General features: G+C 47.0%; 6 protein-coding genes and 1 non-coding gene across 7 annotated transcripts; 4 read left to right on the top strand and 3 right to left on the bottom strand.

Annotated features, from left to right (window-relative positions):
* Positions 1-1470: 1470 nt before the first annotated feature.
* On the bottom strand, positions 1471-2577 carry LOZ57_003436 (uncharacterized protein; the record flags this gene model as incomplete). The annotated part of the gene is made up of 2 exons (XM_049252484.1): positions 1471-2404; positions 2498-2577. 2 exons carry the CDS (start codon positions 2575-2577, stop codon positions 1471-1473), a joined length of 1014 nt encoding a protein of 337 aa, XP_049108658.1.
* Positions 2578-6017: 3440 nt separating this feature from the next.
* On the bottom strand, positions 6018-7727 carry ALO1 (D-arabinono-1,4-lactone oxidase; the record flags this gene model as incomplete). The annotated part of the gene is made up of 1 exon (XM_049252483.1): positions 6018-7727. The coding sequence occupies one exon, from the start codon at positions 7725-7727 to the stop codon at positions 6018-6020; it is 1710 nt and encodes a 569-aa protein (XP_049108657.1).
* A 1019-nt stretch (positions 7728-8746) lies between these two features.
* LOZ57_003434 lies at positions 8747-8817 on the top strand. The gene has a single exon. It is a non-coding gene; the product is annotated as a tRNA-Gly (tRNA).
* Positions 8818-9179: 362 nt separating this feature from the next.
* Positions 9180-13938, bottom strand: LOZ57_003433 (uncharacterized protein; the record flags this gene model as incomplete). Its single annotated transcript, XM_049252482.1, has 3 exons — positions 9180-9432; positions 9491-13667; positions 13776-13938. The coding sequence occupies 3 exons, from the start codon at positions 13936-13938 to the stop codon at positions 9180-9182; spliced, it is 4593 nt and encodes a 1530-aa protein (XP_049108656.1).
* Positions 13939-15980: 2042 nt separating this feature from the next.
* On the top strand, positions 15981-18279 carry LOZ57_003432 (uncharacterized protein; the record flags this gene model as incomplete). Its single annotated transcript, XM_049252481.1, has 3 exons — positions 15981-16350; positions 16437-16691; positions 16751-18279. 3 exons carry the CDS (start codon positions 15981-15983, stop codon positions 18277-18279), a joined length of 2154 nt encoding a protein of 717 aa, XP_049108655.1.
* Positions 18280-18936: 657 nt separating this feature from the next.
* On the top strand, positions 18937-21441 carry DRS1 (nucleolar DEAD-box protein required for synthesis of 60S ribosomal subunit; the record flags this gene model as incomplete). Its single annotated transcript, XM_049252480.1, has 3 exons — positions 18937-20454; positions 20554-20640; positions 20701-21441. The coding sequence occupies 3 exons, from the start codon at positions 18937-18939 to the stop codon at positions 21439-21441; spliced, it is 2346 nt and encodes a 781-aa protein (XP_049108654.1).
* A 500-nt stretch (positions 21442-21941) lies between these two features.
* On the top strand, positions 21942-24063 carry LEU4 (2-isopropylmalate synthase (Alpha-isopropylmalate synthase) (Alpha-IPM synthetase); the record flags this gene model as incomplete). The annotated part of the gene is made up of 4 exons (XM_049252479.1): positions 21942-21949; positions 22008-22152; positions 22221-23798; positions 23869-24063. The coding sequence occupies 4 exons, from the start codon at positions 21942-21944 to the stop codon at positions 24061-24063; spliced, it is 1926 nt and encodes a 641-aa protein (XP_049108653.1).
* Positions 24064-24167: the final 104 nt, after the last annotated feature.

Here is a 24167-nt window from a genome sequence, read left to right as displayed (position 1 = left end):
TAAGAGCCAAGAAGAAACCGTTAAGCTTTCAATCCCGGCTTCCCTGAATCCCCAATCCGAGTGGCAAGGGAGCGTAAATGTATGTTTTCTCTCTCCTTTTATGTACTGAGTAGCATCTACTCTAGAATAATTGTACTAGAGATTTGTCTCTTCACTGGAGAATCCAAGGTATTCAGTTAACATCTGTATGTTCAACTGTTAAAAACTCTAGTTCCAGGCAACGAAAGTTGTGGGTCGATATTCCAAAATGTTATGTTAACCACACCTGTTCCTGGTTGATATATGTGGGGGTAATTCGTGTTTTTTAATAAAAGAAAATGAAATATGCCATCCAATACGGAGTACTTAGAAAGGCGATATCAAGGAAACCACAACAGCTCAACTCTCTGGCAAATCATTTACCAACGGCAAACGGTATTACCGTTCAAATCGAGATACGGGGTCTCATAACCTTCCAATACCAAGTATTTTGGAGTATAACCAGAAAAGCATAATACCTGGAGATATCAGAGTAAAAGACCGTCCAACGGAACGTACTGGTCTTGCACTGCAAGTAAAGTAGGCCCAAGTCTCTCATAACATTCCAAGTCAAAGAACGAAAGACTAAGTAGAAAGAAACGAAGGTCCCTCGCGCTACACACCATCCCTTTAGCGTGTGTCAAGGAACTTTTGACCCAGTTCTCATTTTCTGCATACAATGGAATGTGCTTATTTACCAACGAAAAGATAATAAACGACAGAGAATATTTGTCTGCTAAAGACAGGGGTAAGAATGAAAAACGAAAGTGGGTATCTATGTGGAGTCCTCTTGTTAATACCAGTTTCAATGCAAATGCCTAGGGTATAAAATTGCTTTTGTGTTTGTGAGTCCCATTCTGGCCGGGTTGGGAGTAGTAAAATAAGAAGGATACAACCAAGAAGGAAAATAATAAAAGAAATAGAGACTAAAGAGTATTTTTGGAAGTAGTACAGCAAATGTTGAAGTTAGAGATGGTTGATAGTAGATGCACAAGAGAAGGCAAATGGATAAAGGTGATTTCTGAGAGAACTTGCGATCTTTTCTCATCCCTATTGTTGTAGAGGAGACCATCAAACGGTGATGGGTTTAGATGGCATATTGTTGAACCGTACATACCCGATATCCCCTGAAGGCCAGAGACAAGAAGAAAAAAGCCAATTTCATCTGTCGGAACATGGCTTGGATCTCTAAAACAGAGCGAGAGTGGGTTCCTGAGAGCGTTGGGCTTGCCCTCGATAACAGGAAAGAGGCGATGTGCTACCGAAAAGAGCACCATAAGGGATAACTATCTTGAAGCAGTTTGCCGTAATATACCAATGGTGTAAAATCAGGAGGGGAACAACACAGGTCTTTATTGTCCAGAGCTCGTCAATAGCATATGTATGTATGTATGTACATACGTACGTACATACTGTGCATATAACTAGAGCTCTGGTAAGAGGCATTCATGATCATTCGACATTCGGAGGCTGGCCACTCTTTGACCTGTCCCATAGATTGGGCGCCCATTCGTACTGCTGATCTGCTCCTTGAGTACCGTCACCGGAATGTTGGTAAGCGAAACTGGATATACTGGGAAATGGTCCCGTATAGCCCGTATGCCCGCAAGCAGGCGAAGTGGGTCCAGTAGTGTTGCCAATTGCTAAGTGACTGGTAGAATTTTCATGGCAAATGGTGCTTGTCGGCCCTACAGCTGAAGTTGGAGCTGGTAAATATTGGGTTTCGACTTGAATTCCAGTTGTGGCAGTTGGATGGGTGAAATCCATAACTTGGGTGGTTGCATCCATGGGCCAAGCCTGCTCATCAGGACAGTGGTAAGGTCCATATGAGGAGTAAATTCCTTGGAGGCTAGTAAGTGGCGGGCCGCGATGGGATTCTGAAGTTGGGGACTCTGAGGTGGAGTCACTAATGGGAGATCGCTCAACTGGGCTGGTTTGCATAGACGAAGCATACTCTGTATCAATAGAACTGGAAGACCGACGTTGGGGCCTCCAGTACTGTGATGTTTCGATGGTGTCCGTGTCCAGTCCCTCTGAGGTGCTCTCTTCGGCCTCTTTAATCAAGCCGAGCCTATCCAAGATAGCGTGGGTCAAAGGATAGCCATCCACGACATCAATTGGCTCCCCTGGAAAACATTTGTTATTGATGCAATGAGCATACAGTTGCTGTAATGCTTTCACGACCAATGCGTGATGAGATTCAAGCATTTCGACGAATCTGTAAGATAGGCAAGATTCATTAGCGTTACAAAGGAAAGTATCCGACGATAGAGACAATGCGGCCTCACCCTCGAGAGTATGCTTTGGTCTGGGTAACCTTTCTTTCGCGAAAGAGGCAAGGGTGATTATATGCTGCGCAGCGATAGCATGGTTGGTTTCCATCGCACTGTAAAACGAAAGGTATAAGCAATAGCCTAAGGGTTGCCAATGAAAGATAGTTAGATAGAGTCTGGGATAACTGGACCTTTGTCTTTTTCACCCTGCAGCGATCACAGGCTTTAAGGACGTGTTTCCGTTTAGTTCGAAATAGCTGTTGATGCGAGAGTGAATCGCCTGCATGCTGCGACGGCCTCAAACTTGGAAATGTCACCAGTGTACTGGTCGCGGACAGAGCATCCGGCAACTTGACCGAAACATGAGGTTTCGGAAAGATAGTGGGTGGTTGCGGCATTGGCTGAGATTGCTCAGGGTGTTCAAATGTGGCTGGGTAGAAATTGGATGGTAGAAAAGTGGCGAGATATGATAGAGAAGGAAGTAAAATCCGTGTCCAGCAAAGCGTCACTATTGAAAAAAAAGTCCAAGAAGGCCGACAGGGAGAAGGGAAAACACAAGATATAGAAATCAAGTGCTGGGGGGGATGAAAGGCCGGTACGAGATCAACGTCTACTGTAACAGGATTGCCAGCCCACCATCCAACCCCCCTAATTGTTGTATTTCTCCTAACTTCGTTTCCTCGCCGATTTGATAACCATGGAGTAAGCCCGAATGACGTGGAAAATTCAATTTCTCGTCACGAAATGTACCGGAAATGGTCATTTACACAGTTGTCTGCCCCTCCTTTAAAAATTCGCGCTCAGCTATAGTTAGGCTTTGGGTGATTCCAGGGGAGACGTGCCGCTAGCAGGTACTTTCATTGGAAAAATTTGGAAAAAACTCTCGGCATTCCAACGATACTGTGCGTCTAAGCAGCGTGACCCGGAAAAGCTACGTTAGTTGCGCGGGGTTTAGAGACGAAAAAACTCACAAAACGCGGCCCGACCCGGTAACTGGCAGCGAAAGAGAGGAAAGGAATCAAGGGTGTGAAACGAGGCGGGGTGGCGTGATAGGGACCAGAGTATTGAAATGGCAAGCTGACTCTTTGGGCATCAATCTCGAAAATCAACGACTCACGTCTCTCATCCTGAGCCATGGTTGCCGGTAAAGAGGATGGTTTAGCGTAAGTAATATTCTGCGCAGGGTACGGAGGAGAGACGTGGAAAACCATGCCCAGCAAGCCCGGTAGAATGCTATTTTACCTGCTCGAGGACCAAAAAGGAAAGAGACTGAGGAGACGGTCCATCGAATGAACTGTTGCTAAACGCGATTCCATACCCATTACGGGCGCAGTCCTGGCAAAACGAAAAGCAATGGATTGTGACAGGCAACGAACACAGAGAGTTGGAATTTTGTGACAGCCGGATCTTGTATCCGGGCCAATCCTTTTAGTCAGATTAATGCCTTGCTGTGCTCGCCAACGTGTGACCAAACTCGGTCCTTTCCCACGCATTTCTTATCTATGAATTGTTTCTTTTTAACATCGAAGACATTTAGTAGTCCGGGTGCTTCATATTGATCGATCATGCGCCCGGTTTGATAAGTTGAATCATGGTTTCGTTGAGATACCATAAAGGCCAGCGAGAACAAAGTGCGAGGTACCGACAGGGGGCTAAATATGTATTCATTGATTTCCAGCCCCGATAAGAAGGTACAGTTGTTCTCAAGCAATCCGAAATGCGATGCCCCAGCCTCTTCAAGAAGCAGAATTTAGGAGGTAGAAACGACCTAGACGCGGAGTAGCGCTAGCTTGCAAGTTACTCATATCCCACAGCTTGAAAAATAGCAGATAATTATTTGTTCAGGGCCGTACATCGCCGTTGAGCCGTGATGGTACGAAGTTCTGATACATGGCGTTCCGTCGATAGCAGGCTATGGGCTAGACTGCTTCTGGTTTAGATCGGCCTTGCTTCAATTAGTTAGGTTTCACTAGCGTATTGTCATTGCAATTGCTTAGTCATGAAATTCAATTTGACTTCCAAGTCGTGGCGAAATTCCTCTCACGCAGTTCATATAGTCTGAGGAACTGTGAGATAGAGTCAGATCTTTCACCATGTGGTGTAGTACGGTTCAGACAGCTGTGCGCCTGTCGTATTTAGGATCAATCTCGGCATTGTCGTTGAACCAGCCTGGTCAAATGACGAGCTGGGGAAGACCCTGTCCAAGCGCACCACGACGGAAATATTTCAAAATACTCCCGTATTGTCGCTGTGACCTACAAAACAGTTCCTTTTCAGCATCACCAAGTGATACCCTGTCCCTCCAAGCCCCTCCCTATCTACAGCACTCCAGTTCAACCTGTCCGTAGTCTTGATTAAGCACGACTGTGCGCAGTTTATAGCTTATTGGCTTCTCATCCCTCCCTCGCGTCGAGTTGTCAAGTACTTCAATGTGATAGGCAATTTCCACCCATCTTCGCTAAATATATATGTCTTTCAGTCAGGATCACGTAACGGTTGGCAAAATACGTATGTCTGTGTGTGATGCCCAGCATCTTTTGCAGCAGCAATGCCAGCAAACGATACCGTATGTAGCTTATTGGTATGATGGAAGAACTGGGTCCGGGTGACGTGAACTCTTAGCTAACAGCCATCGGCACTTGATTTGGAGCACTAGGATTATCTCGTGTACTCGGATCCGTTGAGAATAATCTGTGTATATCCGACAACCAAACTTTCATCACGTACAGGTCTGTCATCTTGTGGATGACTTTGAAAACATAAATAATGCACAACAGGGCGTAGAAATGTCGTGCTCAAAACTGTCTTCTTTTGTACCCGACAGGAAATGAAGACCACCGATCTGCAACTTTACATGTGCATAATTAATTCGTTGCATACGAGGATACCCAAGAAGCCATGCAAGGTGGGGCCAAAATTATCCATGACAGAGTGCATGAACCCAAAGAAACAAGGCCGAATTTTTGAGAACGGGAGCTGACACGAAGTTCAGCCAAACAGGAGTGACAGAGGTGGATAAAGTTTGGTCGGTCTTTGCATCTGCACAACATCGGCAATTGAACAAGGGTGTTCAACGGTCGGCACTGAGCTGATATGGAAAACTCCAGTCATGCATGTCGCTTTATCTGAAGGTATTCATGTTATAGACAAGTTGTATAGAAATAACAGAGATGGGATGGAGTGTAAGGGTCCCTGAACCTCATCACATCACCGCTTAACCACGGAATATCGAATAGCCTTTTGGCTGGAAAGTAGCATGGTGCGGCCCAAATCCCAAGCCGCGTTCACATGCAGCTTGGGCGCCAGGAGGATAATAACAGGGGTGGTATTGGCAATTAAATGATGTCAAGCTTGCATGAGCGTCCAGTGGTAACAACCGCTGCAGGAAGAATGCAAACTAGAGCCATACCAAATACCAAAGACGCGGGATGGGCCGATAGAACGGTGAAATAGCCCGGAAGGTGTGACATTCCAAAGCCTGCAAACATAATATCATGGCGCAGATGAAAACTGCCAGGTGACGCATGAACAGCGGAGGAATACAAGAGCCTGTGGATAACAGACGTTCCCTGCCTGGGCAACAGGTTGGCCTGTCGAGGCCATCCACGTCACGAAGATGTGCGTATTTTAAACCAAAGCTCTAACAGTACACAGTTGGCACCAAAATTATTCACAAATCAAAGACACTGGAAGGCAACAAAAGGAGAGCCATGTCATCCGACAAAGTTAGACGACCATGATACTTGCTTCACCACGGGCCAAGTAGTCAAAACTCTCCTCACTGGTAGTCGTTGCCGGTGGACTAGGAGTGGAAGGGGTGCCGTTCTTTTCACCTTCTTCAGTTTGATCTGTTATGCGGGTCCACGCTTTCTTTCCAATCCACTCAAGACCATCGCCTGCGCCGAATTTACCGAATCTTCGGCGCTCTTGCTCTCGCTCTGCCAGTGGGAAAGGGTCATCCGATTCTATTTTCTGAGCGGGGAGCAGTGTTCTTCGATGCCATTCACCCAAAAACATTCCTTCAGGGTCTGCTTCGTTTCTAGCTTGAAGCCATTCGTCTAGGTCATTCCCGTACATGTTATGAAACTCAGTCGGACCGAGGGTTTCGGTAAAATTCTTGGCCCAGTGAGGGCGCCCCCCAAGTTCGCGCATCAGCCATTCAAATGCTTCATAGTACCTCTCAGTACAAGGGGGGTTGCGAAGGTGGGGGCGGTAGAGAGTGGCATTGAGATACAAGGTCGGGCCCTGCCTGTTTGAAGGATCCAAATAAGGGCGGGGAGTGGCTGACTTCGACGTATCGGAAACACGAACTTCGATGGGAGAATGCACGTAAACGTCTTTAGGGCTAAACGGTATATTCGCAGTTTTAGTATCGCCATTGAGCCATGCTGACATTCTAGTTATTGCTTCCGGTCCTTTTTCTAACGGAATGGCCCATTCGTTGACAAATTGAGAGTATAGACAGTTCATCAACAAGCCAGTCCGACCTGGCTGAACAGCCTCCGTCACGCACTTTTCAGGCTTAAAGCCATATTGCATGCCAAAGATAAACCATTCAATCCATGGCAACAGCCTTGGAAAATAGGTTGATAGGTATAATAAATGTTGATAAATTGCGTTCCCCAGTCGGCCCCCATAGAAATTTGAAGGCGGATTCCGTAACTCTAGCTCAGTTTTGTCGGCACGCCAAACGACAGCACGTTTAAGGTACGGTAGCCACCATACCCTGACGTATTCGGAGCTTGTCCACAGTCCGGTGTCCCAGTCCTCTAGCACCTGGGGAAGAGATTTCAAAACTTGTTTCCAAGCGATATTGAACGTAGGAACAGCCTGTATTGTCATTTCAGTAATGATTCCAATTGCGCCCAGAGATATAAGAGCCGCGCGGAATAACGTGGAGTTATTTGCATTACTGCATCGCACAACCTGGCCGTTCGCAAGCACTATGGACAGAGAGAGTACGGAATCAGATAATAGGCCAAATCGCAGAGAGCTTCCATGGGTGCCTGTCGATATCACACCCGAAATGGATTGGCTATCAATACTGCCTAGATTCGGTAGCATCAAGCCTCGTTTTTCTAATTCGTCGCCTAGCTGCCAGAGTCTTATCCCTGATTCCACGGTTACGATTCCAGTTTCGGTAGAGAACGATAGAATACGGCGAAAATTGTCGAGGTTGATGATCCATGAGGAGCTGCAAGTCAAGTCTGAAGGCGAATGGCCACTGCCGACTGTCACAAGCCGACGTCGACATCTCCGCGCTAGATTCACAACTTTTTGAATCTCAGCAACGGATTCGGGCTGGATGTAAAGTTCCGGCCGGGAATAAAAGGTCTTGGCCCAGGTATGGTGTAAATGCGCTTTGATCGCTCGGAAGGGCACGTTTGGGTCTAGCTTGGACAGCTCGTATGCTACCTGGGGATCGAATGAGTCCATGCTGTCGGCAAACAAAGCTTCAGGTTGTGTTCTCGTTTCTTTTCTTGGCTCGCCGGACAGGAAGCGCCCGATTTTGCTCTCTCTTTTTGATCAGGTGGCAAAGTCGATAGAGGTAAGGTAACCCCGCACAACTCTGACCTGTTGCGGGAAAACTTGACAGATTGACACTTATTTATATTGTATTCTTTTTTGGGCTTGAAGTATGTCAAGTGGACATGACCTGCCCAGACCAAGGCCGAGGAGAGGTGAGTATGTGGTGCTAAGGGTGGTGAAGGAAGAAGCTGTGGGTGGATGGAGAGACGGGCGTAGAGAAGGAAGTTTGTTGTTGACCCTGGCCGGTCAAATAAACTTTGCCACACAAATATAGAGACAGCAATGCAAAAACTTCTATATTATCTTGAGCATGTCTGGATAGCCCAAAGAGGCGGATTTGGGAGTTCACGCTACCGGGGTCAATTACTCCCCAGCTTCAAGAACGTATGTATGTAACTATGCATAGGTATGCATAGACGGGTAGGGACCGCACGTTGGGTGAGTGCACGCGTACTCCGTAGTGATGCGAAAATCGGCATGATAGCAATCCAATTTGCTCCCAAAACAACCCCAGATAGCTCCGTATATGTAAGGTTGGAACCGACGAAGCTCTGGTCTTTCCAACCCGCCCAGCCCCTGCGTATCGCCGTTTGATTCGCAATGGTTATTGCCAAAGAAGTAGGGAATGACCCGTATTACAGTACTTTCTGCTATGAGAGCTCACTATCTAGAGTAGCCTGGCTGTGTACTCCGTACTCCGTACTTCGCACTATTACTGCGTACATATTCTCGCTGCTGTGTCAAAGGTCAATTGTTCAGAGCAAAACGGACAGTGTTTGTAATTGATAGCGGGATCTTCCGCCGGTCTGTTCCGGGTTTAGCCGGATGGCTACCTAAACTAACTAGGTAGGTAACTTAATTGGTTTAGCTAGTTAACTAGTTGATTAAGTAGTTAGAATGTGAAAGTTTTCCACAATGATAAGATAGCATCAATGGTCTAGTGGTATGACGCTTGCCTTCCAAGCAAGCTGCCCGCGTTCGATTCGCGGTTGATGCAATTGCATTTTTTTGCCCTTTGTTTACTGCTTTTTGTTCCGTCTTAATGTGTTCTTGAGATTTGGTACCTTCGCTTATCCTCCAAATTCTGACTCAATCATTCTACTCCGTAGATGGTGAGGGTTTACTCTGGTACCATCCCTGACATCAGGGCGACTACTAGTAAACAGTATCTACATACATACCAGTGCTTTAAAGAAAAACGAAAAGAGATGATGTTGTTTGGCGGTAGGTGTTGATGGAAGGAAAACAGGCGATCGGAAACGATCAAACGAAAACCAAGACAGCACCCAAATCCCAATATGCTAAATGCACCGACAGAACAACACGGCGACCTCTACGTGTAACTATGTGTGTGCGTTGTCACCGAATGGCTTCAATGGCCGCACTTAATGGAAAGACTCGAGGCGGCTTCCCATTCTCAAAGCCCCCAATACGATCATCCCATTTTCTAAAAGCCCTCTTGCATTCATCCGTCAGTCCATTGAAGCAGACGTGGCTCTTGGGAAGAAAGGGCCGATCTTGCTCAGAGACAGCAAGAAATCCATACTCCTGGGCGAACACAAGCGCTGAGGCAAATTCTGCAGAACGGGAACGAGCAAGCTCGCCAACAATTCTAATCACGATCTCTAATTAGCATGGCGATTAGAAAACAGACGACGGTGAACACTTACACATAAATCTCGAAAAAAGTGTCCAGAACGTATATATGCTCGGGATCTAGATCTCGCTGACAGAACGGCTTAATTGCTTGTACTGTATCATTAGGCCGCGCAACGGGCGAATGAGCGCCGCGTCGGTTCCAAAAGGCTGCTCCAAACCCTTGACCAAGTTCATGATCAATACGAAATAACCGGCAGCAATACTTCTCATTGCTTGCCTTGAATCGCCAATAAGTAGCAGAAGAGTATGCTCGCACGCCAGGGGGAGTTGGAAAAGAATCGAAAAAGCCACTTGGCTCTTGGCCTTCTGTCACTTCCTCGATTTCGCCTGCAAGGTCCATGCCAATAAGCCTTGCACATCCAAGCTCATCCGCAGTGCTCCCTTTTCCTTTCCATAGATACAGTTTTCCCGATTTTGTGGATATTATGTACGGATACCCAGAACAAAGGCATTCCGGGCTCAGGTCTACTTCGTCGAAAGTTATCTGGCCCAAGTGTCTGCGGCCACAGAGCATGTATTCTGAATTATCAGCACGGCTACTTGATCCACGTCGTGTCAAAATAATGCCCCCAAGTGCCTGAATAAAACTTGCTGTTTCCTTTCCTTGCCGCAGGATCACAAGTTTAGAATTATTCTCTCTGGCCAGTTTGCGCGCAAAGAGCTGCACATCTTCAATAGTGGCTTCACTAACGCCGTCTCCGCACCAAAGGTTCGTCTGCGTGGTTCTTGTACCATTAGCTGTTTCAAAAGTACGAATACACAAATACATGTTCTCCTCAAAAAGAATGTATTCCTGATTGGCTGGCAGGCTGGTTCTTCTCCCATCGCCACCGAATTCCCAAGTTTGCTGCTTTATTGTGGTCGATTTCGGACACTGTTCTTGGCTGGAGGGTAGAAATGCTAGGGGATCAATATCTACTTTGCTCTTTGCGGTGGGAGGCACATTGAAAAAATCGGAGAAAATTCTCGTCGCCTCTGGCGTTTGTGGAAATGGTGTAGCAATACTTTCGCGCCCGGGTTGTATGTCGCTGATTGACATTGGCTTGGGTGGCACTGGTGGGCTTACAACACGTTTCCCTACTGGTGACAAAACAGGCTCTTCGGATGATTTTTTGTTTAAGCCCCTGGTACATGATTGAGAGATTTTGACTGGCGAAGAGAAGGCGGAAGCACCGGATTGCTCGATGCCAATATCGGGCAAATTAGCGGTGAGCAAAACGGGAGATGATGCCTCTCTCTGGATGACGGGGCGATCGTCCGGTTTGAAGGGTGTGGTTGAAGCTTTTGGCGTAGAAAACGATCTGTTGGACGGTTCAGTGCTAATGCTTAGCTTCGTTGGCTTCGACAGCGGCTTAACAATGTTCAGCTCGGGATGTGAAGTAGAAGAGAAGGCAGGTTTATTAACAGTACCACCCTCTACAGACAGCCCGTTTCGCTGAACGCTACTTGCTCTAGCTGCATGGCTGATTGGGGTTTCCTCGCCATTTACCTTTGCTAGTTGTTGTACTTTAACAGCGTTCACGGATTCGGGTCTACCTACAGGACTCATATTGGCCCTCTCTGCTTCCACTGCCTTCTGATTAGCTCCCGGTTTCTGGGGTAAACGTCGCTTTGGACCTTTGGCTCGAGCTTTTGTCATGTGCGTTAATGGGGCCGGAGGTGAATCTTTGGGGGTCATTCGAGGAGCTGAAGCAGCGGCTGCAGGGTTTCGAGATGGTCTTTCAGAGCGGGGTCCTCTAGCAATAATCCCAGCCAAGGCCGGGTTTAATCGTTCGTTGAGTTTCGTCTTTGGGCGTTCGCAGCTGAGATTCGTTTCAGCAGGTATAGGTGGCATTGAACTAGTTGAAAGGGGCTCTTCTGTGATTTTTGGAGGATTTTCGGGCGTTCGTAGTGCTTTAGACAACGTGAGGTCCATAGTATCACTAGGTTGCTTCGTAGGCGAATTTGGTCTTGATTTGAGCGAAGTCCCGGCGCTCTCCAGTCGGGTATAAGGATGGGGGTTGTTAGATTGCGAATAGTCATGAGTTGTAGGACTGCTAGCTTGATTCAATGCGATACTCCTTGCACTTTCGGATCTGCTGAGTGCCATTCGCTTAGCAATAGCCTCTGGTACCGAAGAGTCTGAGTCGCCTGGTAACCGTTTTGGATCATTCGTAGTACGCCTAATGGACCCCCCACCAGCTTTCATAGCCTTTTTCTGTTTCAAAATACTCTCCTTAAATTCGTCAACTCTCGGAGTCCGCTTTGGCCCTCCTGTAATATTCAAAGCAGCCTTCCCCCTAAGAATATTGTCCTTAAACTCATCGGGTGCAACATAGTTTTTCGTTTCAGTCCTCCTTAACTTCCCAAAGACACTTTTAAATTCGGGTTCTTGAGCATTTGATTTATCGGTAGGAAGCCCGCGAGGCCTAAGATTTGCACGAAAATCACCGCTGCTTAGAGGTTTCTCCAGTGGTGGCATGGCAGCGTCTGGGTGTGGTGTTTGTTTGTCGCCAATACTACTTTGCGAGTCTGGATCTGGTGGGCTAGATGATTGCTCGTTTTTTAACGAGAGCGTATGGATTTTGGATTCTAAACCTTGGCTTTTGGGGGGTATATCAGGAAATTGGCATCTCAACTTTTCTTCGTCATCAGGCTGCTCGATCATTCGAGGCGTGCGCGTCTCTTCGACAAGGTCTGGATCAACATTTTCAAGAGGTTCTTGAGAATATTTAGATGACGTTTTTGTGTTGGAGGCTGTAGGAAGTCTGTGATATTCTTCACTTGGCATTGATGTGGAAATGGAATCAAGGGCTTTATTCCCCTGGCCAATATCTCTGGAGGTTCGAAGCTTATGCGTCAGGCCTCGCTTCCAGTCAGGCTCTTGGGAAGGTACCGTCGCTTTGGGCCTAGGAGATTCTGGCCTATTAATTGCACTTTCTAGCCATGATGATTTTGTGGGGCTCCATCGTTTGGGATCCATAGTTTTGGACGGAGTCACTGGGAGGCCTTCGAAGGGAGAAATTTGGTCTGAAATGAGACCTGAGTTTGATAAAGGGGATGCCTTTGTAAAACGCTGCCCTGATGCCGTAGAGTCTTGAGGGACGTCAAGGTCCACGGCGGAAGAAACATCTTCAACGGAGTGCCGTACTACTGTAGCTTCGCTGTGGCTGGATGCAGGGCGTGACGTTGATTCTGCTGTAGCCGGACCAAGCTGCGCTTTTGGGGAGTTTAAAACAGATGCTTCGCCGCGACTGGAAATAAAACTGTTTCGAAAGCTGTTAGGTCCGGATTGAGTACTCCACCTTTTTGAGACACTATCAGAGCGCTTCATCATTGCACTCTGAACAAACCCTCCTAGCCCTTTAGTGGGGGATGACGGTCGATCAGAAGCCAGGCGGCTTTGTGATGGTGACATAGCGACACGGTCAGCCGGCAGGGACTCAGGCCCACGGCTTTCAAGCCTATGCGGATTTGACAGCGGAACTGGAGACCCTAAGCCACCCAGAGTAGTCACTGACGATATGCTAGAATAACGATTCCCAAAATTGCTTGAGCCATAGACGGAATTTGCCCTAGATGGTGACCGTGACCTTTCACTGCCATCATAGCTCGACCCCTTGTCAGGTTCAAGGGTGGGCTCTTTGGTGAGCCCAGGAAGTTTTACACTTGCCGCGGGCAGATGAACGTCGGCTAGGGGAGTACTTGAGGCTTTTCGGCAGGCAGGTGAGCCAATTCCTCGGTCGCTCGTCTGCTTAAACCAGGAGGGGTCTTTAGATCCCAGGGATTGTGATATCTGTGCGCGCGACATTGTCGATTCAGAATCATTCGCGGAGACTGTCAAATCATCCCGTCCCCTAGAGTTTGGCGGGTCGCTCGGGAACCTCAACGTCGAGGCTAGGGTATCAACCTCGCTCGATTGTGGGCGTTGCTTCCAGGACATAGCGCGAGTGCGATCAGGGGGGCGCGTGGTATTGCCTCCTATGCTCTCTGCTGCGCGAGAGTCGGTATCTTCATTCGAAGCTGTACTACTGTATGCTAAGTCGCGTGACGCTGTATCTAAATCCAGAGTCTTTGTAGTGGGAAGAAGATCAATTGGAGGGATTATGGATTTCGAAGGTGTAGATGTATTCATGGGCAAGTCCTTCAGAGTTGGACTGCCTAGAAGTAAAGGAGAGTCTTTCGTCGGCGAGATTGATCGAGCGCGCTCTGTAACACGAGTATTATTAGAGGCATTCCACATTTGGTATTTGTTTATATTTTTGTTGTGTTGACATCATATATTCCAAGAAGCTGAGAAAAGCACCGGGCGCATACCTGCTCGTCTCGCTTGTCTCTCTCTCCGACCTTGTAAAATCTCCGCTTCTAGTCGTCTGGCTCGCTCTTCGTCCTCCTTGTCGCGCTTCTCGCCCAACTCCCGGATTCGGACCAGGAAATCGTTGACATCCTCCGAACCAGCGGTGCGCTGCTCGAGCGCCATTCTTGAGCGCAAATTGTAGTGTCACCAAATGCTCCAGCAGGCTCAAAAACAACCCAGTGGCACCAGAGCTCTCTCCACTCAGCATCAACCTCACAAGTGTTCAGATGCCTGCATGGATTAGGCCTTTGCGGGTTTAGTCGCTTGGAGCAGGCCGGGCGGGCTGAAACCGCGCATCACAGGCCTGCCGAGCCGGCCTGCCTTACATAATGATGGGCTTGGTTAGCAGCAAGCCACGCTGCAGAGAGCGTGGAGTGCAATCCGGAGCACAAGAGAGTGTTGTGGGTAGTCAATATAGCTGGCTCTCCAAGTCTCCAAAACTGGTTAATACACTGGGAATTTGACTCAAGCGCAACTACAGAGGTGGCTTCCCGGGAACAACTTGTTCCTTGTTGTGGTTCACGAGTTAGTTAACTATAAAAAGCTTTTTGTCACCCCGTGGTTCTTCCTAATCCTTTGTGCCCAATCCAACGCCAATATGCGGAGTAGTTAACTGAAGCTGAATACAAAAATAGTTGTATATACAGACACCCAGTGCTGCTGTTTGTGTCAGGCCTCCACCTCTATGCATTGTTGCATCGTTAGGTACTTATTGAGGCCAAAAATGGAGACGGCCAGTCTCTTGGCGGATGTCAAAAAAGAAACAATCGCTCTTTGGCGTCTTGCACCACCCACGAAAGGCCTTGTGTCAAATTTTGGCCAGTCATTGCGCTGCACTGAATAATTGTCCATTTATGAGTTTTAATACCATCGAGTTGTAGGCCCTACAGGCAGTTAGGAGTGAACAAAATCAAATAATACCCTGACAATCAGTTAATCTCACCGTTCGAATCTCCTCCTCATTCATGCATCCATCCACATCTATTTTGTTCAAGAAAACTAGAAGACTCGCTCCCATGAGCCTCTTTTTATGCAGTCAGCCAGGGGAGTTATGCGTAATGGAAGTCGGGAATCAGGACACGCAAGGAGGTATCAGCCATACCTCTTCTAACAGTAAAGCTGCCAGCTCCTGCCGACAGTCCTCGATTCTCAATCGATCCGTAGCGTCGACAACCCAGATCAGTGCATCTGTCTTCTCAAAATAGTTTCTCCAGTAGGATCGGAGGGTCTTTTGACCGCCAACGTCCCCTTTGCTGCGTGAGCTTCAAGATATCGTGAAGTGGGGCTCCGCAACCTACATATATTTAACTTATAGCTGTTGGATTCTCAGCACATTGTTCTTCAAATCGACACAGCAGCTGCTTACCCTTCAAAATCGATCGTTTTGATAATAAACCCAAGCGTAGGGCTTACACTGGCAACATCCTCGTTCATAATCCTTTTTACAATAGTTGTTTTCCCCGCATTGTCAAGCCCACTGATCAATGTCAGTCAGTGATGGAAGCTTCTAAGTACGTAACAAATTATGCACACCCACAGCATCAGTATCCTCATCTCTTTATCCTTGAGCCGTGCTTTTCTCAAAACTGAAAGCATGTTTCTCTATTTCAAGTGTTCTCAACAAAAGCCTAAGTTATTGCTTAAGGCTGACAACTTGTGTGGATGTCAGTTTGTGTTGGAATCTGCCAAATGAACAACACATAGTTAACTATGGAAATGAAAAGCAGAGCCATGTGCATCACAACACAACCAGAAAATTTTATCCAAATTTTATTACTTAACACCAATACAACAGGATTTCTTGCATAGGTGCATCCAGAACTATTAAATAGTTTTACTCTTTCTTTACTTATGCCTAACTCGCAGAGTTCCACCAACACAAGCGCAAAAGCACATTTTCAGTCCTCCATATTCTCTCTGTACTATTTTAATTCCAAGTAACATTGACTACATAATACACTGTTTTAACTAAACTAACTTTTTATTGTTACCCTTGATTTCTATCTCTTCTTTTTGGTTTCTGAACCAGTTGTTATCAGGCTGTGTGTGATAAAACAGACTCCTAACCCTAACTCAGCAAGAGTATTTGTTCGCATAGGCATATTTATTGACAATCAAGGTTTGTCTAGGTGCTGCCTCTTGGTGCATAAGTTCTGAGAGGTGCAATGGACGAACCAATGAGCCCAGGAAAGTGGCAGGTGTATCTTGCTGCTTTTCAGGAATTCCAGAAACAATCTGCGTTTAAATATAGAGCCATGAAGCAACAGGGTGATGATAAACAAGAAATCATCCATACAGGGAGCCAGAACATGACAGCAGATCCTTTAAGCACATCAAGTGTTCAGAACTCCAGTATCAATGCCAGCATGGGGACTGCAAGCACAGTCTTGACTTCCTCTAAGCTCCCGCATTTTGCAACAGTTAATGCTAACACTCCTCCCAGCACACTTTCATCTAGAGCATCTGGGAGTGGGTCTCCAGCAGTGAATAAAATGAATCGAACAGATGAAATTCAATTCACCACAACTAATAAAAGTTAGTCGTCTTTATATCACTTATCTGTTTCCTTCAGCACTTGCTTAATTTTTTGCAACCAGAATGTATACCTAATTAATTAATAGGTTCCCCTGAAAAGGTTTCTGCTACAGAATCTTCTTCTACTGCTTCTTCATTTATGCTCAAAATTGTCAACTCGAAGGGGTTAACCTTCGGCTCGACTCCTGAACCCTCTATGTCGGTTAATTTCTCAAACCCAACAATGACTCCAAAAACTCCTGACCCGCTTGAAACGGAGACTGTTGAAAGTGAGCCTGGCACGCTGTTTCAAGGGCGCGCACATCCCCCTAATGGCGCTTCCAAAGAAATCGCTGAGAATGGTGCGACTTTATTCCGGTGTTCAATGGAATTACTCCACTAACTGTATTTGACTGTTTAGATGATTCAAGTGGATCAGACGAGGTTGTTTTCCGCCAAGATGAGCATAACAGAGTCGGTCCTCCTTTGCACCATCTCAAGCAATTGGTTACTCCAAATAAAATACTTGGGTATGTGGGGCAATATCCAAAAAATAAACATGAAAATACGACACCAGGCCATTCTCCGGAGAATAAGGACAGTAAAAGTTGGCATGCAAAGAATAATCCGGAGCCAAAGTTCCGTACCCAGGAGGACAAACAGGCCGCGCTTCGACGGGCTCAGGATGAAGCATTAAATCAAATTCACCGGAAACGAATGGGAGTGGACGAAGATGAGCCGGGTACAAGACCGTTACATCTGGCACGCGAAGGACCGGGTACTGATCCGACATCTGAAATTGTTCGACAAATTAAAAAAAATGTCGACGAAGCACGGGATATTGTGATTCCTTGTCTTCCCCCGGTGCCAAACGAAAAAACCAGCGTAGAACTCACTACTACTGGTTACGATGCGGTTTCACCTGCAGCGAGGCCCAGCACCGATGGCCATGAGAACGAAAAGTTTCAACCTGTGCTTGTTGACTGGCAATATCGACCTTGGTATAATCGTGACGACAAATGGACCAAAGAGTTTGGCGGTTGGCTTGAATATACCATGCGACTTGGTTGTTATGTCGATATGGACTCAGAGCCTTTCACAAATCCGGATCTCCATCCGGACGGTATCACTGGGTTCATCGACCCTCATTTAGAGGAACCAATCACTTACCTTGATGACTCTCAAGGAGGTAATGCACATGCTCATGAAACTGCGGCTGGTTACGTCTACAACTGGAATCTGAGACTCGATCACGAAAGGGTTAAAGAAATTGAGGATAAAGAAAGAGAAATTGCGCATAGGAAGGCGGTAGTGAAAGTCAAACCAGAGCCACACCCGTATGCTCCGAAGACAAACGTTTACATTCGTCCGGTCGAAGTGAAAGATATTCCAGGACTTACTAAGTTATACAACTGGTATGTCAGAGCAGCGGCCCAATGCATTGACTTGGATGATATTTCCCAAGAAGAGATGAAATTGCGTGTGGAAGAGAGTGAGAATGACAAACTTCCGTGCCTCGTTGCAGCAGAGCGAAAACCGGGATGTGGAAATGCGATGAACAGCGAAGACGAGATGGTGTATGGCTTCATCCTTGCAAGTGATTTTTCAGGGCCACGGACTTCCAACAGATATGCAGCACAGTTGGAGTTGTTTGTCAACCCCAAGCAATATAATCGCCGCATCGGTCGAAGCTTATTGGATAAGATGCTCGAACTTTGTGACCCAAAATACGCCGCAAAGCATGGTTATGATTTCGACTGTGCAGCAAATAAACGTGATCTTTACTGTGGTGCAGATGTTCGGCCGTTATCAAGACTCATTTTCATGGTGAACCACCCAGCAGACGATCCAGCTGAATACCAATGGCTGAAGGGTTGGCTCGAAACCGAATTTGAATTTCATGAGCAAGGTCTGCTCAAGGGCACTGCAATCAAAAATAAACAAGTGTAAGTAAACGCAATCTTATGGCTTAAATTATTGTTAACGTGCTGGATAGGTTAAACTGCGGGTTCCTCGTTAGGGACACACCTCTACAGCCCCAGACTAAGGAAGACGATCAAGTTGTTCGCTGGAGCTTCGGCTAAAGGGGAAAAAAGAAAAAAAAACTCGAAGATACGGAATTTGGAAGACGAATAACTGCCAAACATAGACACTTTCTCCTACATTCCTGTGCCATCTTTCTGGTGTCTAGCGCTTAATGTTGATGGGATCGAATTTGGGTCATTTTCAAGTTCCCTCAAAAATCAAGTAACTCACAAATCCAAAATATTCAGATGAATCTTCAACATATAGTCCATACTCTGTAATTGAATGCAAGAAGAAGCCCAGTCACAGACACTGGCAGGGTTGAAGACAATCCAAGTTGCCAATGATTTGCTCTGGCGGGGCCGCAGGGGCCGAAGCTAAGTTAGTTAACTAGTTAACTAACTAGTGAACTAAATTCTGCCACCGCTCTCGAACAAAGCTGTTCAAAAAATTTTGAGGTGACGAGCTGCGCGAAACATTCCAGGTGGCTCAAGGGAAGCATTCCCGGGGCACTTGACAGAATTTCAGGAGGCAGGAAGAAAAATTTGACCTTTCGGTGAGGCCCGAGCCCGCTCGCTCCCAATGGCAGGCAAAACTGCACGCGACGATGATTTTATCCTTACTCTATCGGACGAAGAAACACCGTACCCTAATGGTGAAGAAGAGGAAACCGATGACGATTTTATATTTACAAACACGAAAAAGTCAGATACGACATCAAAAAAGCGAAGGCGAGAAGACACCGATGCGGATGTGAAAAATAAGAAACTTAAGAAACAAAGCCAAAATGCAGATAAAAAGGGTGGAAAGCCCAATAAACACATCGCAGAGAAGATCCATAACGTAAATGATGAAGGTGGGGAGGATGAGGGTGTTCTTGACCCTGATTTCGAATTTGACATAGGCAACGCCGTAAATCGTGAACTCACTGAGGACTTTGATGGATGGGGTGTGGACGATCGTGATAAACAGAAGGGTCTAGAGGGAACCAAGAAAGCCATTGATTTAGACGAAATCCTATCTAGAAGAAGGCAAAAAAACCTTGGAAATGCGAATACCAAACCACGCCAAGCGGGAGATTTGAATTCAGATGCTTCTTCGGAGGGGCTTAGTGATGGGGGCAGTGATGGGGACGAGGGCGGAACCGACGAGCCTCTTGATCTTGAAAACGATGAACTCTTAGCGCCCGATGGTTTTGGAATGGGTGCTACAGGGGAAGCAAGCGACGAGGAGCAATCTGAAAATGAGTCAGTGGGCGATATGAATATGGAGTCAGACGATGAGTCTGAGGCTTCGCCAGTCGCGCATCCGGATGACTTGCAATCCGATGTGAGTTCTGAGAGCGAAGAGGAGGATCCTGACGAAATTGCCAAACGAAAAGCTTTCTTCGCACCCGAGGACAAATCCACCGCTATCGCTGACTCTTCCACCACGACTACATTCCAGAACTTCAACCTTTCCCGGCCAATTCTTCGTGGACTAGCGGCCGTCGGCTTCTCAGCCCCTACGCCTATTCAGCGCAAGGCTATTCCAGTGGGATTACTTGGTAAAGATCTTGTCGGTGGCGCAGTGACTGGTTCTGGAAAAACTGCTGCATTTATCATCCCTATCTTAGAACGGTTACTTTATCGGCCTAGAAAAGTACCAACAAGCCGTGTCGCTATCTTGATGCCGACAAGAGAGCTTGCTGTCCAATGCTACAATGTCGCGACAAAACTAGCAACTTTTACAGACATAACGTTCTGTCAACTTGTGGGTGGCTTCAGCGTGCGTGAACAAGAGAACATACTGAAGCAACGACCTGATGTCATTATTGCTACGCCTGGTCGATTTATCGACCACATGAGAAATTCGGCTAGCTTTACCGTCGATACGCTTGAGATTTTGGTTCTCGATGAGGCAGATCGAATGCTTGAGGATGGATTTGCAGACGAATTGAATGAAATTCTTGGAACTATTCCAAAATCTCGACAGACGATGCTGTTCTCTGCGACTATGACGGATACAGTTGATAAACTGATTCGCGTGGGCCTCAACAAACCAGTCCGGCTCATGGTTGATTCAAAAAAGCAAACAGTCGGCACCTTGGTTCAAGAGTTCGTAAGACTGCGACCAGGAAGGGAGGGGAAGAGAATGGGGTACTTGGCCTTGCTTTGCAGCACTGTCTTCACTAACCGCGTTATTATTTTTTTTCGGCAGAAAAAAGAAGCGCATCGCGCCCGAATTATTTTTGGGCTACTGGGGCTAAAGGCAGCAGAGCTACATGGCAGCATGAGCCAAGAACAGGTAAGACGGAGGCACCTGAGCGCCCTGGTACTGTATTAACGACACTGACTCTATTTTTAGCGAATCAAAGGGGTCGAAGCTTTTCGGGACGGCAAAGTTTCGTTCCTGCTCGCGACTGACCTTGCATCCAGAGGTCTTGATATCAAGGGCGTCGAAACGGTTATAAATTACGAGGCACCTCAGTCCCACGAAATTTACCTTCACAGAGTTGGCCGTACTGCCCGTGCTGGACGCAGTGGTCGCGCATGCACTATTGCAGCGGAGCCGGATCGAAAGATAGTCAAAGCTGCGGTCAAGGCCGGCCGGGCCCAGGGAGCAAAAATTGTAAGCCGGGTAGTAGACCCTGCAGTGGCGGACGAATGGGCTGCGAGAGTAGACGAGATGAAATCCGAGATCGAAGAGATTCTGCAGGAAGAAAAGGAGGAGAAGCAATTGGCCCAAGCTGAAATTCAGGTTACTCGAGGGGAAAATCTGATCAAACACGAGAGTGAAATCATGTCGCGGCCGAAGCGAACCTGGTTCGAGACAGAACGGGAGAAGAAGGAAGCCAAAAAACGAGCGCTGAACGAGTTGAATGGACCAGGCACAGGCCTAAAAAGGGAAAAGCGGAAGCTGAGCGGCAAAGAGAAGAAGAAACTTGATGATACGCGGTTACGAGAAGGGGGCAAGGTGTGGAAGAAAGGCAAAAAGGAGCGAGAGAGCAAGGGAGGGTCGGGCCAGGGGTCATCGAAGAACAAAGCCAAAGCCAAAGGCAAAGGCAAAGGCAAAAGCAGGGCGAGGACGCCGGGCAAAGGGCAGTAGTAGTCGTAGAGAGACAAGTAGCACTTAAATAGCACATCCTTGCGGCCTCGAATACGGCGTGTATAGTCATTTGTAGAAGCCCACAGGCTGATCGAACGTCAGCAGCAGATCCTCACGCCTTGTAACATCTACAGAGCCAATCACGCCCGCAGCAATTCGCATTTCGCCATCCCTGGAGCTCGCGCCGCCGATGTCGGTTTAGCCTCGGAGAATTCACTGGCGGGGATCAAACACTAAGCCGCTCGCCACTGAGTCACAGGCGGCCTCTGGGGTGGTGGTCCTCTATAAAAAATACTGTTTCCCGGCATCCCTCGCGCTCCAACTCCCCCCAGCAGCCTGTGGACTGGCCTCAATTGACTGCACGCTGCTTCTCTTCCCTCTGTGGAGCTTGTTCTCCCCTGCTGCCGGTATCGGTATAGCTCTCAGAAACGTTCTGAGAGAGCTCTGTTGTTCCTCACCAGTCTCGCTGTCACGCACACGGATCGCCAATTGCAAACAACATGCCGATGTATGCGATTTCTAAGCGCCAAATACCTGGATTTATGCTTACACGTGTTAATCTGCAGGCTCAAAGATCCCTCGCAAAAATACAAGAAGTTCCAGCCCATTCCGCTTCCCAACCGCACATGGCCCAACAAAACCCTGGACAAGCCTCCAAGATGGCTTGCCACGGATCTCAGGGACGGAAATCAAAGTCTAGTGGACCCCATGGTATGCGATCTTCCAATTGCACTGAGCACCACACCTATTGATTTCAATAGATGACTCACTCTGATTAGGATGGCGACCAAAAACGCAAATTTTTCAAAATGCTCGTCGATATCGGCTATAAAGAAATCGAAATTTCGTTTCCCTCTGCATCTGAGACCGATTTCGAATTTACCAGAAGCTTGGTTAAGACCCCTGGCGAAGTTCCAGATGATGTGTGGCTCCAAGTTCTCAGTCCATGTCGTGAAGATTTTATCCGTCGGACTGTGGATTCTCTGAAGGGAGCAAAGAAGGCTATTCTTCATTTATATCTTGCTACAAGTGAATGTTTCAGGAGAATAATTTTTGGCATGACCCAAGAGCAGAGTTTGGAGCTAGCTGTGAAGTGTACAAAATATGCCCGCTCAATCACAAAGGACGATCCATCAATGGCAGGAACAGACTGGCGGTTTGAATTTTCTCCAGAGACCTTTTCTGATACAGATCCTGCTTTTGTGATCAAGATCTGTGAAGCTGTCAAGGCTGCTTGGGAGCCAACTGTGGAAGAACCAATCATCTTCAATCTCCCTGCCACTGTTGAGATGTCAACACCAAATGTCTATGCAGACCAGATTGAATATTTCTGCACGAATATATCTGAAAGAGAAAAGATTTGTGTTTCCCTTCACCCTCACAACGACCGTGGTTGTGCCGTGGCCGCTGCAGAATTGGCTCAAATGGCTGGTGCTGATCGTGTTGAAGGAACCCTTTTTGGCAATGGAGAGAGGACCGGCAATGTTGACTTGGTAACTCTAGCTCTAAATCTCTACACACAGGGAATCAATCCAAACGTTGACTTCTCTGATATCAATTCCGTCATAAAAGTTGTGGAAGAAAGCAATAAGATCCCAGTCAATGAGCGATGGCCCTACGGTGGTCAGCTTGTTGTCTGCGCCTTTAGCGGAAGCCATCAAGATGCCATCAAAAAAGGATTCAAAGAAAGAGAAGCCGCTGGCCTCAAGGACCAAGATAAATGGCAAATGCCTTATCTTCCTCTTGATCCACGTGATATTGGAAGGAACTACGAGGCTATTATTCGCGTCAATTCCCAGAGTGGCAAGGGCGGAGTTGCCTGGATTATTTTACGCATGCTCGAGTTGGATCTTCCTAGGGGCCTCCAGGTCGTGTTCAGCAAAATTGTTCAAAAGGAGGCAGATAGACTGGGTCGCGAGCTGAAACCAAGTGAAGTCGTCTCTCTGTTTGAAGAAGCCTATCACCTCAAGAAGAACCCACGGTTTTCTCTAATAGACTACAATATCACTGCCGACCGGTCTCAAACACCTGCTCCCCCAGCGCCAGGAAAAGCCCTTAGTACAGAGAAACTCCAGAGACGGTTTACTGGTATTATCGAAATTGACAGTATCCAACACGGTATCGTTGGTGTTGGAAATGGTGCCATCTCATCCCTCGCAAATGCTCTTAAATCTCTTGGCATTGATCTTGACGTCGTAGACTACAAAGAACATGCTATGGGAAGTGATCGTGATACCAAGGCCGCTACCTTCATTGAATGCGTTGCAGCTGGATCTAATCTAAAGGTTTGGGGTGTTGGCATCCATCATGATGTTGTCCAAGCAAGTTTGACGGCTTTGCTCAGTGCTGCTAGTTCGGTAAGCTAATCACTCACACACAACTGATAGTTTATACAGTCTAGCATTTACTAATTTGCATCTAATACAGTTTCTATCGTCTCGTGCGCCGTCACCATTCCGCCCAATTCGATCAAAAACCCTGACTCAAGCGGAGATCAAGGCTTTAGAGGATCTTAATGGCAGCTTGCTTGACCCAAATGACCTGGCACAAGGGATTGTCAGTGCAATTAAACAACAAAAAGTGGATGTGAATGTATTGGAAGCAGCAGCCAAAAAACTTTAATCTCTAAGTGCCATGGATGTACTGTGTTTTCTTGCTTTTTCGTATACGCCTCGGTTTCCTTTCTTATTAGTTCACCCCATGAAGCAGATGATTTCGAAGATTTT

The sequence above is a fragment of the Ophidiomyces ophidiicola genome, assembly GCF_022830035.1.
Source record: "Ophidiomyces ophidiicola strain CBS 122913 chromosome Unknown scaffold_11, whole genome shotgun sequence".
Lineage (NCBI taxonomy): Eukaryota > Fungi > Ascomycota > Eurotiomycetes > Onygenales > Onygenaceae > Ophidiomyces > Ophidiomyces ophidiicola.
This window is presented reverse-complemented; position numbering and strand designations above follow the sequence as displayed.